General features: G+C 34.0%; 1 protein-coding gene across 3 annotated transcripts; it reads right to left on the bottom strand.

The window, feature by feature from the left end:
- Window positions 1-8,730: 8,730 nt before the first annotated feature.
- LOC108141686 lies at window positions 8,731-12,112 on the bottom strand. Of its 3 annotated transcripts, XM_017265184.1 has the most exons (4): window positions 12,067-12,112; window positions 9,836-10,147; window positions 9,307-9,781; window positions 8,731-9,234 (listed from the first exon to the last, which is right to left on the bottom strand). In XM_017265184.1, the coding sequence occupies exons 1-4, from the start codon at window positions 12,090-12,092 to the stop codon at window positions 8,821-8,823; spliced, it is 1,227 nt and encodes a 408-aa protein (XP_017120673.1). In that variant the 5' UTR covers window positions 12,093-12,112; the 3' UTR covers window positions 8,731-8,820. The 3 variants fall into 3 exon arrangements, with proteins under 3 accessions (XP_017120673.1, XP_017120657.1, XP_017120666.1); XM_017265168.2 differs by lacking the exon at window positions 12,067-12,112 and having other exon boundaries at window positions 9,836-10,218; XM_017265177.2 differs by lacking the exon at window positions 12,067-12,112 and having other exon boundaries at window positions 8,731-9,222; window positions 9,836-10,218.
- Between the last annotated feature and the right edge of the window lie 6,297 nt (window positions 12,113-18,409).

Raw genomic sequence — 18,409 nt, 5'->3', positions numbered from 1 at the left:
TTTTACAATTAAACCCTGTTCTATGCTAAGTTGAAGCTGTTTTAAATGAATTATGTATGCACTTTTATCAGTTAGGTCAGCAATCGACTTTCCTTGCTTACCCCCTGGCGGAACTTTATTTTCTTGACAGAAAGGCAGGTAGTTATGTAGGTCATGTCGATCGGAAGGGTACTCTAGATCAACGTCTAGCATATATCCTATATTACCATCAACAGATATATTTTTATAGTCAAAAGATTCTACTTCTTCTTTGTCTAAAAACTTAAACCCTGAGAGCGGTAAGGGCTGACTCATAGCCCATCCATATAAATTATTTGCATCGATATAACTTAGAAAATTTATTGGTTTTATGGGATCAAAGCTTTTTAAATATTTATTATTAGCTACATTGAGTCAACCCACCTCGTACTGCTCTTTCTTAGCAATTGTACGTATCGCCATCGCTAATTAGTTATAATTGTACATTAGCAAATTTAAGCATAGCATCCCATGATATTGATGGGGCAAAATTATAATCGTCTATACTACTCTGGACTCTGAGAGAATGATAAACCTATCAATGCTAGGAAGCTGAGTCTCATTAAATTTCTCTGAGCTATCTATATAGTAGAACGGGAACACATTCTTTCTCCTCATTTGCTTAAATTTTTCTCTCCCATATATCTCGCTAGTTTTTCCAAGCTTGAGTTTAAAAATCTAACTGAATCTATGTATCTAATTTTATATCTACTTGAACTGTTAATATTTATTTAATATAGTTCTATATAAAGTTCTTTATTAAAAGGTATTGGGCTTAGTTTTGTAATGAACAAATGTAAATCATATTTAGATAAATTGTGAAAAACTACTGGGAAGAATAGATCACTTAACTTGTACTTGAATGGAATCTACGTATTGTCCAGTAAATTGGTTGTAGCATTTATCCAGATCGTTCGCATTTATTTCCATCTCACAGGCGGTTCAAATACCTTTTTGGACGCGAGCATCGATGGGGCTGACACTCGGGCTCTTGGAGGTTGACCAATATATGTTGTACAGACTCAAAGTTTTTTGTTTGAGAGCTGTACAAAATTTTTGTATGCAATCATAACCTGAAATATTGATAAATATTAAATAAATAAAAAATTTTAAAAAATCTAATAGTTTATTATTTTGGAATATACTTTTTTTTATTTACCATCATATGTTCACAAGTCGTTTTGACTTGGATTATATTTGTGTATTTGATACTGCACAGACAGAATGCTTCTGCACTTTTGTTTTCGACGAAGAGGATGGCGAATTCAAGCATGTTCTGTAACTTTCCAGAACAGCCTTTATCGCCATTTATCACCACCGGAGGAGATAATTTCTTGTGGTATCCTTTAAACGACGTTTTAGTATTAGGCTCCGAATAAAACGACGGCTTTTTTGCGTTCAAATTTGTTGTGAGTAGTGTTTTTAACGTGATAACACTAAAGACAGTTTTCACAAAAGTATCCTCCTGATTTGGCTTTGGAAAATTGTGACGAACATAATGTAAACACATTTGTTATATAGGCGTAGTGCATCATATTTTGGTCTATATTATCGATACCCAATATATATTTATGTGGTTTGGTCTTCTTTCTTTTGTTTGAACTGTTGGTCAAACAGTTTTTTCGCCAGCTTCATCAATTTCATAAATGATTATGCTGAAGTCTACATTATTTTTCTCAAAATGTCGGACACCAAGTTTGTCGATTGGAAATATAATTCTCGAAAAATTCAACGTTTTTATTATTAATTTAATAATTTTTTGGTTTTGTCATTTTTATACCCTTGCAGAGGGTATTATAATTTCAGTCAGAAGTTTGCAACGCAGTGAAGGAGACGTTTCCGACCCTATAAAGTATATATATTCTTGATCAGCATCACTAGTAGAGTCGATCTAGCCATGTCCGTCTGTCCGTCCGTCTGTCCGTCCGTCTGTCCGTCTGTCCGTCCGTTTATATGCAAACTAGTCTCTCAGTTTTAAAGCTATCTGCATGAAACTTTCCCAAAAGTTGTCTTTCTATTGCAGGTAGTATATAAGTCGGAACGACGACTATAGCATATAGCTCCCATAGGAACAATCGGAAAAATAAATGAAAAAAATTATAACTTTTCTGTTTTTTAATATTTTGTTTAGTTCTTCGACATATAGCAATGGTTAAATATTTCAGAATTATGGTTTAAATTTCATCAAAATCGGACGACTATAGCATATAGCTCCCATAGGAACAATCGGAAAAATAATTGAAAAAAAATTATAACTTTGCTGTTTTTCAATTTTTTGTTTTGTTCTTCGACATAAAGCAATGGTTAAATATTTCAGAATTATGGTTAAAATTTCATCAAAATCGGACGACTATAGCATATAGCTCCCATAGGAACAATCGGAAAAATAATTGAAAAAAAATTATAACTTTGCTGTTTTTCAATTTTTTGTTTTGTTCTTCGACATAAAGCAATGGTTAAATATTTCAGAATTATGGTTAAAATTTCATCAAAATCGGACGACTATAGCATATAGCTCCCATAGGAACAATCGGAAAAATAATTGAAAAAAAAATTATAACTTTGCTGTTTTTTAATTTTTTGTTTAGTTCTTCGACATATAGCAATGGTTAAATATTTCAGAATTATGATTAAAATTTCATCAAAATTGGACGACTATAGCATATAGCTCCCATAAGAACAATCGGAAAAATAATTAAAAAAAATTATAACTTTGCTGCTTTTTAATTTTTTTTTTAGTTCTTCGACATATAGCAATGGTTAAATATTTAAGAATTATGGTTTAAATTTCATCAAAATCGGACGACTATATCATATAGCTCCCATACAAATAATAAAAATATATAAAATAACAATCAAATAATTAAGCTGCAAATCGTCATAGCTTCAATGTTTTTAAACATATACGCAAGTAAATCATAATTTTAATGTTTTCAAAAATATTTAATTTTTGCGATAGCTGCAAGGGTATATGAACTTCGGCTTGCCGAAGTTAGCTTTTTTTCTTGTTTTTCTTAAATATTTCCTTTGTTGTGGTGTTGAGAAACTAGCATTCTCATGGGCTTTATTTGCTAAGGATGTTAAGGATGTTTGTTAGCACAATTTAAAACAAAATACGTCAGTAATCTGCACGTTTATAAACGGATTTCGGGCTCTTATTTTTTTAGGAGCCTGTATGTAACCGTTAGCAGGAATAATTTCGAGTTTTATAATGGTGGTTTCAAAATAGTCAAAATTTTGAATAGCCCAGCTAGAGTCTTTTTCTTGGAATTAACTGCTCAATTTGAGTAAACATTCTGTTGCAGAATTCTGCTCATTTCCAATGTCTTCATAAATGTATAAAATGTTTTTTTGTGCTAACTGTCTTTCCGTCATCTCTTTGTTTTACATATGTACCATATACACCCAAGTTAAATTTTATGGCTCGATAATCTATCATACAATGCTTTATAATCTCAATTATAGTTTTTTGGCATAGTTGATAAAATTTATTTAAGTCTATCATATCTTTGACAGCACAGTCAATAAGATGTGATATAACAGGAAACGTAGTCGCTGCTGTGAGCAAAATAATATTAACATTATTTTTTAGTTCTCTGGTAGAAGCGTTTTTATGCTTATCTGTCAACATATGTTGACGTTCCTTGGTTGACATACACTGTTCACCACATTTAGGATATAAAAGTTATATTCTTTGTTCAATACGACGTTTTCTGGGTTGACTGGACTGATGTTTCTCCTTACCCTACTCCGCTCTCAATCGTTTTAGGGCACTAGACGAAGTTGTAGGTTGGTCCTCTGGAGCTTTAGCCGGAATTGCCGGTAGTAGTGGGGACTTACGGAAGCAGCGAATCCGGCTTATTCTAGACAAGCACCACGGGTTCGGGGTGTCTTAGCTAGCCGCCGCTCCCGACCGCCGCCCCCATAAGTCTCCACTACTACCCAAAAACAGAGGAAAACCGCAAAAATTATATGCACCCCCACCCAAAAAAAAGGTATGAAAAATGCTTTCGAATGATGCCAAATTTTGTATGGTAAGCTATTAACGATTCTTATTTAAAAATTGCTATTTTTGATCAAACCTATTAAAATTATAATTTCACACCTTCACGCACAAGCAGTCGTGAGGACTTAAAAGTGGTTGGGGATTGAGATTAGATAACGATCTAACATTTGGCGAGAATTTTTAGAAATCAAATAAAACGAGTGGGTTCCATATGATATTATGTATGCATTTGGAAATAATTCAACTGATTATAAAACCGTTAAAAACCCCCCGCTCCCATATATTCCAGCTACTTACATCATTTACACAGCAGATCTTCCGACAACCAACTTCACAACAAAATCAACAATTGCGGATAATACTGCAATTCTAAGTGGGTCTAAGTGGGCAGGGCACCTGCCAGAGAAACGCAAAACATAACAGCTCATCTTGTGCTTTTGGAAAAATGGCTTGCAGATTGGCGCATACAAGTAAACGAGCAAAAGTGCAAACACCTTTACTTTAAACAGACAAACTTGACAAACTACTGAAGTAACATACCTTGGAGTCCACTTGGTTAGAAATCTACTCAAATTTAAAGCACATCGAAGCTAAAAGAAATCTACTCAAATTTAAAGCTAAGAGTCTACGTCGGATAATAAACGCCCGTTTACCGATAAAACCGGAGTATAAAGTACTTTTGTACAATGCAGTCCTTAAGCCAATTTGGACGTATGGCTGCGAACTATGGGGAAACGCTTGCATTAGTAACTTAGAAATAATCCAAAGAACTCAATAAAAAATTCTGAGAACTATAACTGGTGCACCATGTTACATGAAAATATCCAAAAAGATTTAAATGTTGAGCTGTAAAAGGCGAAATCGAAAAGGTGAAAGCCACAGTCAAGCTTTAGGCCCACCCTAATAGACTTGCGCGGTCTTAAATCTGGAACTCTAGCCATACACGACACCGCCGAAAAGACCTCCCCACCCACCAATAATAGTAGGGCCACGTTTAAAATAAAATCAATTGTAATTAAATCAATAAATATACTAGATTAAGATTTGTCTACTTGTCGTTAGTCCCTAAGAGAGAAGATTCGATAAATAAAAAACAGTATAAACAAAAACATGGAAGCAATTTTTATTTACGAAATACTTTTTTAAAAAAGACGGATTGGACGCCTATAGCATACACTCATAGAAAAAATCAAGAATTTCGATGTCAATTCAAGAACGAACGATGTCAAAAGTAGGGTAAATTCGAATTTTTTTGATTCAAGAACGAAAGGCTATATTCAAGAACGAATTATTCAATCCCGAAGTTCTACATTTGAGAACGAACGTCATCAGTCCAAGTACCCAAAAGTGCTTGAAGAAAGAGCGAAAGATATTAATTTGAGTACGAAAAATACTTAATGCAAGTATGATAGTTTCTTAACCTAAATTTTTTTAAAAAATGTTTTTTTTTGTCTCTTTCTCTTTTTTTTCTTTTCTCTTTGACTCCATATGAAATTAGAATGAAAGAGAATACGATAAATTGATATGTAAAGGAAACAGAAAAGCAAACCTTATTTATTTTACTGCAAGTCGACCCAACCGGGATTCGAACCGAGGCCTTTGGATTCGTAGACGCATTAGCCGGTTGCGCCACACTGGCATCTCAATTTGCTGTGTATAAGAATTCGAAGCAATTTGTTTGCAATCAAATAGCTTTTATTTGCTATACTTTTGAGGTCAACTAGATAAAAATTTAAATAAAATTGAACGTTTGAAAAAAAATCATAAAAACCAAAAAAAAAAAAATTGATAACTTTGTCTGGGATTTGAGCTCGGGTTCTTAATAGCTTACCCCAATGTTTGATGTTCCAAGACACTTACCTCCTAGGTCAATCATTTTAAGAACGAAACATTCTTGTTTTAAATTTATAGTTCTTGTTTTTTTGTTAAATTAATAGTTTTTAATAGAGTTTACTGTTTTTAATAATTCTGATATTATTTACAAACACTATAAGCAGGGATAAAGCGAAAAATATTCTCTATGTATTAAAAAAAACATTTTAAAATATTATTATCAAGTATGAATCGTACTTATTCTGTACACGTTCGTTCTAAAAATTTTAAGAATTATTCGGGCGATTTTCAAGAACGTTCGTGCTAAAATTATTCGTTCTACTTTTTTCTGGGTGTATAGCTCCCATATGAACAAACGGAGAAATAAATAAATAAAAAATTCTAACTTTGCTGTTTTTTAATTTTTTTTTTTTAGATCTTCGACATGTAGTAATGATTAAACAATAAAAATATATAACAACATTTTTGCTTTAAATGTAATTTTTCTATTTTGTAATTTTTTTTAAAATTTTTTTTTCCATAGGAACTATGGAATAGCTCATCTGCAAATTATCATAGCTTCAAAGTTTTTAAGCATATACGCAAGTAAATAATAATTTTAATGATTCCAAGAATACACCCAGAAAAAAGTATAACGAATAATTTTAGCACGGACGTTCTTGAAAATCGGCCGAATAATTCTTAAAATTTTTAGAACGAACGTGTACAGAATAAGTACGAGTCATACTTGATAATACTATTTTAAAATGTTTTTTTTTAATATATAGAGAAAACGATATTTTTCGCTTTATCCCTGCTTATAGTGTTTGTAAATAATATCAGAATTATTAAAAACAGTAAACTCTATTAAAAACTATTAATTTAACAAAAAAACAAGAACTATTAATTTGAAACAAGAACGTTTCGTTCTTAAAATGATTGGCCTAGGGGGTAAGTGTCTTGGAACATCAAACATTGGGTAAGCTATTAAGAACCCGAGCTCAAATCCCAGACTAAGTTATCAATTATATTTTGTTTTTGGTTTTTGTGTTGTTTTTTTCAAACGTTCTGCTTTTATTTAAATTTTTATCTAGTTGACCTCAAAAGTATAGCAAATATAAGCTTTTTGATTGCAAACAAATTGCTTCGAATTCTTATACGGGCGTAGTACACAGTAAATTGAGATGCCAGTGTGGCGCAACCGGCAAATGCGTCTACGAATCCAAAGGCCTCGGTTCGAATCCCGGATGGGTCGACTTGCAGTAAAATAATTAAGGGTTTGCTTTTCTGTTTCATTTAAATATCAATTTATCATATTCCCTTTCATTCTAATTTCATATGGAGTCAAAGAGAAAAGAAAAAAAGAGAGAGAAACAAAAAAAACATTTTGTAAAAAAATTTAAGTTAAGAAACTTTCATACTTGCATTTAAGAATTTTTCGTACCCAAATTAATATCTTTCGCACTTTCTTCAAGCACTTTTGAGTACTTGGACTGATGACGTTCATTCTCAAATGTAGAACTTCGGGATTGAATAATTCGTTCTGAATATGGCCTTTCGTTCTTCAATCAAAAAAAATCGAATTTACCCTACTTTTGACATCGTTCGTTCTTGAATTGACATCGAAATTCTTAATTTTTTCTATGAGTGTATTTAATTTTTGCAATAGCTTCAAGGGTATATGAACTTCGGCTTGCCGAAGTTTGTTTCCTTTCTTGTTTTTATTGAAATCAACCATTTTCTGTATTGCGGACTGAGTTTGCCCGGTCAAAAAAATAGTAGTGATATTTCCAATTTAAAAAATCATGAGAAAACTTAAATATATTTGAATAATTTATTTGTCAAACGTTTGTTTGTATTGATTTAATTCGATTTTTGTAGAATATTGTAAGCTATACTTTAAAGCGTCAGATGTATGCTGCCGACGTAAAACTTTGTTTGCCGTTATCGAACTCCAATTCCCATGAACTTTTGCAAGCCGATCTGAACAATATGCATTCTTGGTGCATCCAGAATTTGCTGTTTTCAAACAACTCGAAATGTAACGTTATGTCCTTTCATCGGAAGAGGCTTTATTTCACTTCATATTCTAATAAGTCGAATGATCTTGAACGCAAACATTTCGTAACAGACCTTGGAGTATTATTGAACCACAACTTAAGCTTCTTGTCTTTATTAAACGTTGGCCTAAGGAATTTGAGGACCCCTATACCACGAAAAACTTATATATTTCCTTGGTTCGTCCAATTCTTGAATACTGCTCGTTTGTTTGGTCTCCTCAAAATACCAATTATCAGGACCTTATATAATCGGTACAGAAACAGTTTTTTTTGTTTGCCTTACGTGGTTTTAACTGGGATACACATCGTCACGTACCATCTTACGTGGATAGACTGCGTCTACTGAATCTGCCCTCAAGTTCCTTCACAAATTAATAACTGGACACGTACATTCAAGCTACCTACTGGGTCAAATACGGTTCTCCATCCCTGTAAGGTCTACTCGTCACTTTCGACCTATTGCTTTCGATATTTGTAAGACGAATTTCGAGGTACATGATCCATTTCGTGTTTTATGTTCGCAATATAACTATAACATATATACATTATAGTGTTCTTTGTACTGCTTTAATTTAATTAAAAATTTGAAGTGTGATTTTTCAATTTTTATTTCAATTTTTTTTTTAGGTTGAAAAATAAAACTTGACCAAAAACGTTTGAACCAATTGGTGTATTACAAAAATCAAAAAATATCTGTGAGCTATAATGCAATACCTTTCATTTAATAACTCACATACCGTTTTTATATGGGTATATCTACTTCAGGGCAGGGTTAGGGAATAAACGCCGTGAAAAGAGAGCTAGCCATCCTTAACCCAAGTACAACGCAGGTTCTGCCGGGATAGCAACAGATGAAAATATTTTATTAAACGGAAATTAATGGCTGTATGTTTTATTTGGAAACACAAACTTTGTATTATGTGATTAGTCAAACAGCTTTAAATCGTCCAGACGCTTTAATGTGCATTTCAAGCTCTCCAGGGTTCGTGTGTTACCTTCAAACATGAGCTGAACTTTCTGCCTGGCGAATGTCTCGTTGTGGAAGTTCTTCAACGAGTTGTCCTCTGAATCTATTCCGATCATGCTCATCAACGGAAAAAAGCCAAAGGCCACAAAGAAACCGTAGGCCTCGCGTTTCCGGATTTCGTCCATGATGCCGTCATAGTTGGGCAGCGGCTTGGCCCATGGCAGCTGCTGTAGGTTGTCCACCAGAATATTGTAGTATATGTCGATAAGCTCTTGCCGCCGGTCACGTAACACCTCCAGCTCCAAGCTAGTGTTAAGAAAGTAGTTGATGTCAAAGCCCAGACTGCCGTTGAAACAAAGCTGAAAGTCAATCTGAATAAGGAATTATAAATAAAAAAATAAAATATATCAGTCACTTTAATATTTATACATACATATACTTACAAGTTTTACCTGCTGCACCTTGTAATGTAAATCGTACTTGAAAAATATGTTGTTCACCCAAAGGTCGCCGTGATTGAGCACATTATAACTTCCACGCAGCGGGTACACTGCCTTTAAGACGCGTTCTGTAAAGTGCTCATGGTACCGGTATAGTTTTGTGGTGATCGCACCAAACCCCTCACAATCACCCACTAGAGCGGCCAGCTTTAGAAGTTGGGTTCCGAAAAGCAGCTTGAAAGGCTCCGACTTTATGGCGTCCATGTGCAGCAGGCCGAAAGGATACCGGTCTACGATCGTTTCCGGTTCGTGTTCGGCCATAACCATAGTAAGGGCATGGTACTCGGCCAACTTCCGCATTACCAGAGACGCGTGGTCGAAATCCAGTCCCAACTGGCGGCATTTCAACTGGTAGCCCTCGGAGCACAGGTCCTCGAAGACAATGGTCTGCTCCGGCTGAGTAGTAGAGTAGTAGTGCCTTTCACAAGGAAAATATTTAATAATGCAAAGTTATAGATTAAAATACACCTACTTGGCAGCCAACGTCCAGGGATTAGAAACATCATGTGCTATCCACATGAGGGTCTCCAACTTCGGCTTGATATTCATGTAGAAGACGGTTTCCTTGTTGTAAATGTTAAGGCGGGCCAGAATGGCCTGTTTCTCGTCAGGCATGGACTTAACGATCAACGATGTCTCCAGGACGCTGTTATTGGCATTGCGATACCGAATATGGGCTCGGTAGATGTTGCTGCAGTAGTTCTCTCCGCCACGCGTCAGATTCGTCAGCTGCACCCCGAGGACCTGCAGGTTGAGCTGCTGCAAGCCATGCTCCAGTGCGCGCCTAAAGAACTGCGGGGTTAGGTAGAATGGAGGCTTGTCCGCTGAGTCTGACATCATGATTCAATGTGCAACTGCGGTTGTTGGCGTTTTATGAAAAGTTTTGAGGAGGGGTTGTCGATACCGCATCTGCTTTCTAATTGATCTTAATAAAAAGGGCACATGGGGCGCATCTCTGACTGAACCTTCTTTAATTGCCTTAATAGAAGTGAATTTTTCGCAGCGTAAGCGGCCTAGCGATTGAAGAACAAATAAAGCTGGTCGTTGATTACTAATATTAGCCTTTTTTTTTAAATAAATTAAGTAGTTTGTGAGATATGGTATAGGTAAATTTAAATGTCCTTTATACTGCGGTCGGGAAGTATTTTGTTTGCAACTAGACGATTGATGATTAATCCACAAATGTTATTAATCCACAATCAGTTAGGGAACTAATTAAATGCAGTTTCGTAGCTTTGTTTCGTTGAAGGGCTGTACCAGCATACCACGAAAAAGTCAAATTTTTGGATTTTTTAAAGAGAGTATTAATAATACTTTAAAAGGATATTTATTTTCGTTACCCATAGAGTAAAAAGATATATTGTATTCGTTCAAAAGTATGTAACAGTTAGAAGGAAGCATTTCCGACCCTATAAAGTATATACTCTTGATCAGCCGAGTTGATCTAGGCATGTCCGTTTGGCTATTCGTCTGTATGAACATTGAGATCTTCAAAACTATAAAAGCTAAAGCATATCATAGTGATCGCATGCATATTCTATTTATTTCAAAACGGAGCCACGCCTACTTTAACGCCCACAAATCGTGAAGGTATGTTACTCCTAGACATATTATACCGAAGGTATTAGTTTTGTGTATGTCGGCCATATCTATCGGTAGACACAAACATTTTTAAAATCAATCTTTAAGTTTATAAGTTATTGGCAATTATGTTTGGCTAAGACGTCACCTCGTATTTGGAGAACGGAGGTCGAGCATGAAGAGCAGCGGAGAGTAGCGGTGCGTACGCATACTATTAAATGCAGTAGCGAGGGCGGGGTGCTGCTCTTTACCTACAGTTTTTTCAATGCAGATCGACAGATGGCGCCACTTAAAAAACAATGGTTTTCTGGTATTTGTTTTGTTGAGTAAAGGGTGTCTAATAGTCGGGGAACTGGACTCAGCGTTATTTCTTGTTTTGACATTGTAAAAAATCGATTTAAAAAAAAAAGTTACACTGGTAAACACCCTTTACCAAAGTTTTTATTTCAGCTAAAAGCTTCTACACATATGTTTAATAACAATAAATTTTGTTCGATTTTATGCTATTTAGCTATTAAGCTATTCAGCGATTATGGTATAGTCGCTCGATTTGTTTATGATAAAAATGTTGTTTTTAAATTTTATTTTAGCAGTACCCTGTTAAAAACACGCATACTGAAATTAAAAATTTGTCTAACTCATATCACATAATATATTCGTAAGTTATTGTAAAAATCATTTATTTAAATAGAAAACATATTTAAGCCTAATGTCAATTATGAAAATAATTAAACCAAAACATGTACATAGGAGACTACTATATAGTGTTAATCCGATCGTAAAGAGTATCGCTAAGAGAAAAGGAATTGCAGACTTTTGGAAAATTATTTGGTTCAAGTAAACTTCAGGATGATCTCTTAGGCTTGGACTAAAAAAAAATTACTCAAATTGTTTAGAACAGTAAAAACGTTCTTCTTAGGCTTGGACTAAAAAAAAATTACTCAAATTGTTTAGAACAGTAAAAACTTTCTTCTTAGGCTTGGACTAAAAAAAAATTACTCAAATTGTTTAGAACAGTAAAAACTTTCTTGAAAATACGCTACGAATGACACCTTTCTTCGGATCGGATTCAAGATGCTCCGTTAAAAAGTTATCTTATTATTTATTAAGTCGAATGCTTACACATTTTTCGTAGCACAATTTGACATCAGATATTTTGTATGTTGATGGTGCGATCGTCACGACTTTTTAACCTTGTTAAGACCCAGTACTCATATATACTTTCAAAATCAAAATATCACTTTCACTTAACTATTTCTTGACTTTCGACTTAAACTAAAAGGTTCACAACAACAAACAAAGTTGTGTGCCGTCTTGCTTGAGCGGCTTTTTCAACTTTTGTATGGGAAATCGCCGTGCGCGCACCGAAAGACACGTGTTACTCAAATATATGTTAAAGTTGACAACTTTAATTATTTTTATTATGTTTAATCAGTTTTTTGATAAATGAGAAAACACTCTTATAACTAAATAAGGAAGGAAAATATAATAAAAAAAATTATAACTTTGGTGTTTTTAAATTTTTTTTTTGTTCTTCGTCAAATAGTAATGGTTAAATATTTCAGAATTACGGTTGAAATTTCATTAAAATCGGACGACAATAACATAAAGCTCCGATAGGAACAATAAAAATATTAATTTTTTTTTTTTAATTTATCTTTTTTATTGTGTAATTTTTTTTTAAATTCTTTTTGATTAATTAATAATTTGCCAGTTCAGAATTACGCTTTTAATTTTATTAAAATGGGAAAACGATATCATATAGCTGCCATAGGAACTATCAAATAATTGAGCTGCAAATCATCACAGTTTCAATGTAAGGAAATCTTAATTGTAATGTTTTCAAGAATATTTAATTTTTGCAATAGCAGCAAGGGTATATGAACTTCGGCTTGCCGAAGTTTTCTCCCTTTCTTGTTTTCAGTACTTCGACATATAGTAATGGTTTAGATTTCATCAAAAACATTTTTATTGTTTATAACAAAAAATTTTTTTTATATGTAACTGTTCTATTTTGTAATTATTTACAAAATTTTTTTTTGACTTATTAATAATTTGACAGTTCAGAATTACGCTTTTAATTTTATTAAAATCGGAAAACGATATCATATAGCTGCCACAGGAACAATCGAATAATTAATCATCAACGTTTTTAAACATATACGCAAGTAAATCATAATTTTAATGTTTTTAAGAAAATTTAGTTTTTGCAATAGCTGCAAGGGCATATGAACTTCGGCTTGCCGAAGTTTGCCTTCTTTCTTGTTTTCGAATTTTTTTTTAAATTCTTGTAGACTTAGAAATAATTTTATAGTTTAGATTTACGCTTTAAATTTTAATCAAACCGGAAAACGATATCATATAGCGCCATAGGAACGATCCAATAATTGAGGTGGAAATCATTATAGCTTCAATGTTTTTAAACATATATTAAAGATTTCAAAGAATATTTAATTTTTGCAATAACTGCAAGGGTGTATAATTTTAATCTGACCTTCTGTACATTATTTATTGACTTATAGTTAACAATGAACTGCTAACTAACACATATATGCTAACAATAAATATAACTTAAACTAACTAAATATTATATGATTCAAGAAAATAGCATTTTCCAAAGATATTGCAGGGTATACTGCATTATAATTGGAACAAAGCACCTGAAAGGGCTCATGAAGGGCAAAGTTGGATCTACAAATTGGTAAGTGATGTTAATATAGCTTAGGAGGAGGCCAGAATTCACCTCACCTATGAGAAGCTTATACAAAAAAATTACTCCTTTACGTATTCTACGATGTTTTAAAGACTCTAGATCAATTACTATTAACCTTGAAGAGTAAGGTGGCAAACGCCTCACCGGCGCCTCACCGGGTCCCAATTCAGCTGTCGGAGAGCAAATAATAAAAACTGCTTCTGGACTGCCTCGATTAATTTTTGTTGATCAATATATTGAGGGCTCCAAGCAGTATTCCAAAATGGGGCGAACCATGGAAATGTAAAGAGTCTTTGTTGTATACGGGTCGTCAAACTCCTTGACCCAACGTTTTATGAAGGCTAAAACACCCTTAGCTTTACCAATGATGACAGAAATATGGTTTTTGAAACATAACTTGCTATCAAATAGGACACCAAGATCAGTTGCTTGCGCAATACGTTCTAAAGTAGAGTTTCCAAGATGGTAAGAGTGTATGTGGGCTGTAGTCCGGTAAAAGGACATACATTTGCATTTAGTGTGATTAAGAAGCAACAAATTGTTGGAACACCATAATTGTAATTGATCAATGTCCGACTGTGGGCGAAGGTATGACATTTGGTCAGAGAATGATAGGCAAATTTTTACGTCGTCCGCATACATTAGAGTAGAGGCAAATGACACTACTTTTGGAAGATCATTAATAAAAAGAACGAAAAGTAGTAGCCCCAGATGACCTCCTTGGGGGAGCACACTTTTGACAATAAAGGGTAATTTTTTCATTTAGAAATATTTAAGCATTAGCCCGTAACAGAGCTTACTCCAGAACGTCTTGGGAAAAATACAACTGGCGGTGTTCACTCGGCCGGAAATTATCCGACAATAAGAAACCAAGTCAAAGTTCCCCCAACTTTCCCTGATAATTATACCCGATACTCGTAGAGTAAAAGGGTATATGGTAAAGTGTTTATTATTATTTATTAATTGAGTCGAACTAATGTCCTGTCAATTGATTAAGGACAACGATAAGAGGAATAAGAAAACGAAAAATTAGTTTCATGTCTTTATTTGATTGATCTCAGCTTAAGACTATATTCTTGTGACAAAAATCTTACTTGTGCTACCCTTTGCTTACAAATTGTAATTGTACATAAGTTTGAGAGCGGAATCGCCCGCTTCGATTATTAATTGTATACAATAATTTGAGAGTAAGAGTGCCTCTCAGGGTGGAGCACTTAGTGATTGCAAGACATTGGTTGAGCGTGGGATCGCCTTCACTGCAAATTCTTTTTTCTTGGTGCATAACGGAATATGTGAATATGTCACTTTCCTCCCCTTTAAAAGGGTTGCCTATGCATGGGTTGGAATTTAGGGAACAATGCAGGCAACTGGTTTTGTGCCGGTTCTATTTATTGTTGTGGTTCTTGATTATTTGAAGTTTTGTAAGTATTTATAACTAATCAGATAGTTTTCACTCGCGAAACGAACGTAATTATAGTATTTATGTTAAACCATGGGTTTTTAATTGAAACAAAAAAAAAAACGACAGTTCGCTTTAAAAGTCAAAAAGGTTTTGTTGTGTCATCGAACTTTCTTTTTCTAATTATCTTGTGGATGTATACAGTTGAAAATTCTCAATACAAGCGTGAGACATGGCTTTTTATTATGCCACATTTCATAAGGAGTTTTCTTGCATTGATTGAATACATTGTATTGGTTGAGACTAGATTAGTTAAAGATGAGCCGAAAGTGCTTTTTCTGTAATAATTACTATCCACAAGGTTTTCTAGTTGCAAAGCTGAGGAAAGAATCGGATAAATATTATATAACTATGCTAATCGAACTTTTTTCTAATTTATTCTGCTCTACTACATTTTCACCACAAGTATTGTCAATGACAATAATGCAGAGCTCGCATAACTCTTGACCGTTTCTCCTTTAAGGTTAATGACAGAACATAACCACTAGTTTAATGTTTTTCAATAACAACTTGAACAGAGCGCTTGGACAATAAAAATAAAACTCAGCTCAAAGGGTCTTTCCCTTGTCTTATCAACAATTTTGTCATCTCGTTTGAAAAAAAAATTAAGAAATAATGAAAGTTACAAGTTTTATGGTTTTTTGTTATACAAAATATTTTCCAAGACCACCGGAAACACTACTTGTATCAATCCAAATTTTTTTGGATATATACTATCTATTCTGAGTGTGTCGACATTGCTTCATGTCACTGTAAAATGTTTGCATTAAGAAGTAAAGATCGGTGGTCAGATTGATGTATTGGACGATCAAATAAATGTTAATCAGGTTCGCAATAACGGGGTATTCGGCCTTGTAAAGTGTATCTACGCTATAGAAGAATGCAGAAATCACCCTCTGATGATCCGGGATATAAATGTTGCTTACATACACATTTTGGCATGCATCACAATAATTAGTAGAAAACAACAATGAAAAACTAAAAAGGCTTTTTTATTTTTTAATCTTGTCAAACGGTCAATATGCAACTGAAACAGAACTGAAACGAAAAAATCGGTTGTTCAATGAGCAAAGATCGTTTGGCTCACTGAGCTATGTGAACGGTTCAGTTCTGACATTTTAGTCAAAGGGTCCTAAGGTGAGACTTATTCTTGGAGATAGAAAAACAGTAAACTGTTATTTGCTAGGCCTGCTTTAACAACGTCGGTTTCACTCAGAAATGCTCTTTCTCGGACCTTATTATTTATTTTTCATATTATTCAATGTATATCGATTCAGTTTCCAGACTTGGGCGGGGCCCTATTAAAATTTCCACGCGTTCGTGTATATAATTTAAATCCGTGTGTATATTCCGAATCCAAATATAATTGTTTCCATCCAATTCAAAATTTAAATTTAAGCAATATTAATTGATCACTATTCATACGGTACGAAACTCATTGGTCGCCACATTCATTTACGGATTCATTGAAGCTCATAGAAAGAGACAACTATATGGATACTGCTTGAGATATTTTTGGTAATAAGTTCACGGTCACACTGCCTTTTTAACGTTAAATTCAAATTTTATTGTTTTGTTATTAAAGGTTGAAATGGTACAAAATATTTTGTATATATTTAAGCCTTGCTTTCTTATTCCGTTTTGTCGTCAACTTCAATGAATGAGCAAAATATTGTAAATTGATGTAACGGCCCCGTGGTATTTTATCGAATGATATTTATTTTTACCTTATTCCGTCTAGTATTTTACTATCGGGTTCTGTCAATTTTCTTTATTTATTGCTTATTGGAAACGTCATACGCTTGTCTTGCTCGCACTTACATAAAATCGTATAGCTAAAAAAATAAATGAACTATTGAGCTCAACAATGTAGTGTCATAAGCCCATCAGGAACTTATAGCCTGATTCCATTGGCGCATTAAAACGCATTTAGCCTAATGCGCATTTATTTACAAAGGGAATCCCATAGGGCTAAATGCCGCATTTGAAATAAATGCGATAATTAAATGCGATTAAAACCATTCGCTCCGAACGATTATGAATGACCCGCTGAGCACTAAAGATATCCGTAAACTTGCTCATATTCATAATTTTTAATTCATTTCCTTTTGATTTGCGACAATTCAAAAGTAAACACACCCAGATCAGCTGTTCGTGCCACTCACATGTCGGAGTAACATTAGCTAAATGCTAATGCGCCAATGGAATCAGGCACAATTAAAAAAATCAGGCTATTAGATCATAAGAGGAAGAGTAAACGAAAAACTATTCGAACTTTCCTTGTTAAAATACTAAAAGAAAGAAACCAATTAGGTTTTTGTTACGACACACTATTGTTGAAATTAGAGGGGTTTTTAAAAAATTGCTAATATCTATATAAGGGGATTTCTATAGGTATCGGAAAAAAACGGGATAAAGCTTAAAAACATAAAAGGAATATTTAACGGGAAAAAATCAAATCAAATCAAATCAAAATCAAAACAAAAAATGATGCAGTATTTTTTACTCGTTTCTTTTCTGCGTTGTTTCTGTGGTAAAAAATTAGCTGCACCTATTGCTATGGTAGACTTTTTAGACTTGTGACCGGCCACCGCTTACACCTTGTAAGCAAAAAAAAACCCTTATTTTTGGAAATAAGCAAAAACAACTGTTTTTCAAACTTTTTCTAGCATATTGTCATTCTTCTATGTGAAATTCGTCTTGCCGATTCTAGGGTTTTGTATTTGGCTTCGCGGTATAAGAATAGAGCAAAAATAAAAAGTAAGTAACACCAGCACCGCATTTTAAGTAATTTCACTTGTACTCTGATACACAGCACAATAACATTGGAGACTCAGAGTGACTTTGGAGAGTTTCGCCATTTGTGGCCGTTTGAGTGGGCTTGGCCATATATTGAAAAAAAAATTGCACTTCGTAGGCACAAGTAGAATCTTCATCTTATGTCCCCGATCTCGCCGTTACGGACAGACAGTTAGACTCGGCTATTAATCCTGATCAAGAATATTTATTCTTTATAGGGTAGGATAGGTAGGACACGCTTCCTTTTACATGTTACAGACTTTTCAACAAACACAGTAAACCTTTTACTCTTCGAGAAACGGGTATAACCAAAAACCGATATTTTCTGACTCGAGCCTGCTTATTGTAAACGATCCTTTTTAGTTATTGCTTTAAGTTCGTTATCGATAAAGTGCGGTGAACTCGAGTTTGTGTTTAATGGACTCGCCAAATTTCTTTTATCAGGAGCAAGCGACTTTGGGAGCATGACCTCAATTTTGATTAACAACGTTTCA

The sequence above is a fragment of the Drosophila elegans genome, unplaced genomic scaffold, assembly GCF_018152505.1.
Source record: "Drosophila elegans isolate 14027-0461.03 unplaced genomic scaffold, ASM1815250v1 contig_397, whole genome shotgun sequence".
NCBI lineage: Eukaryota > Metazoa > Arthropoda > Insecta > Diptera > Drosophilidae > Drosophila > Drosophila elegans.
This window is presented reverse-complemented; position numbering and strand designations above follow the sequence as displayed.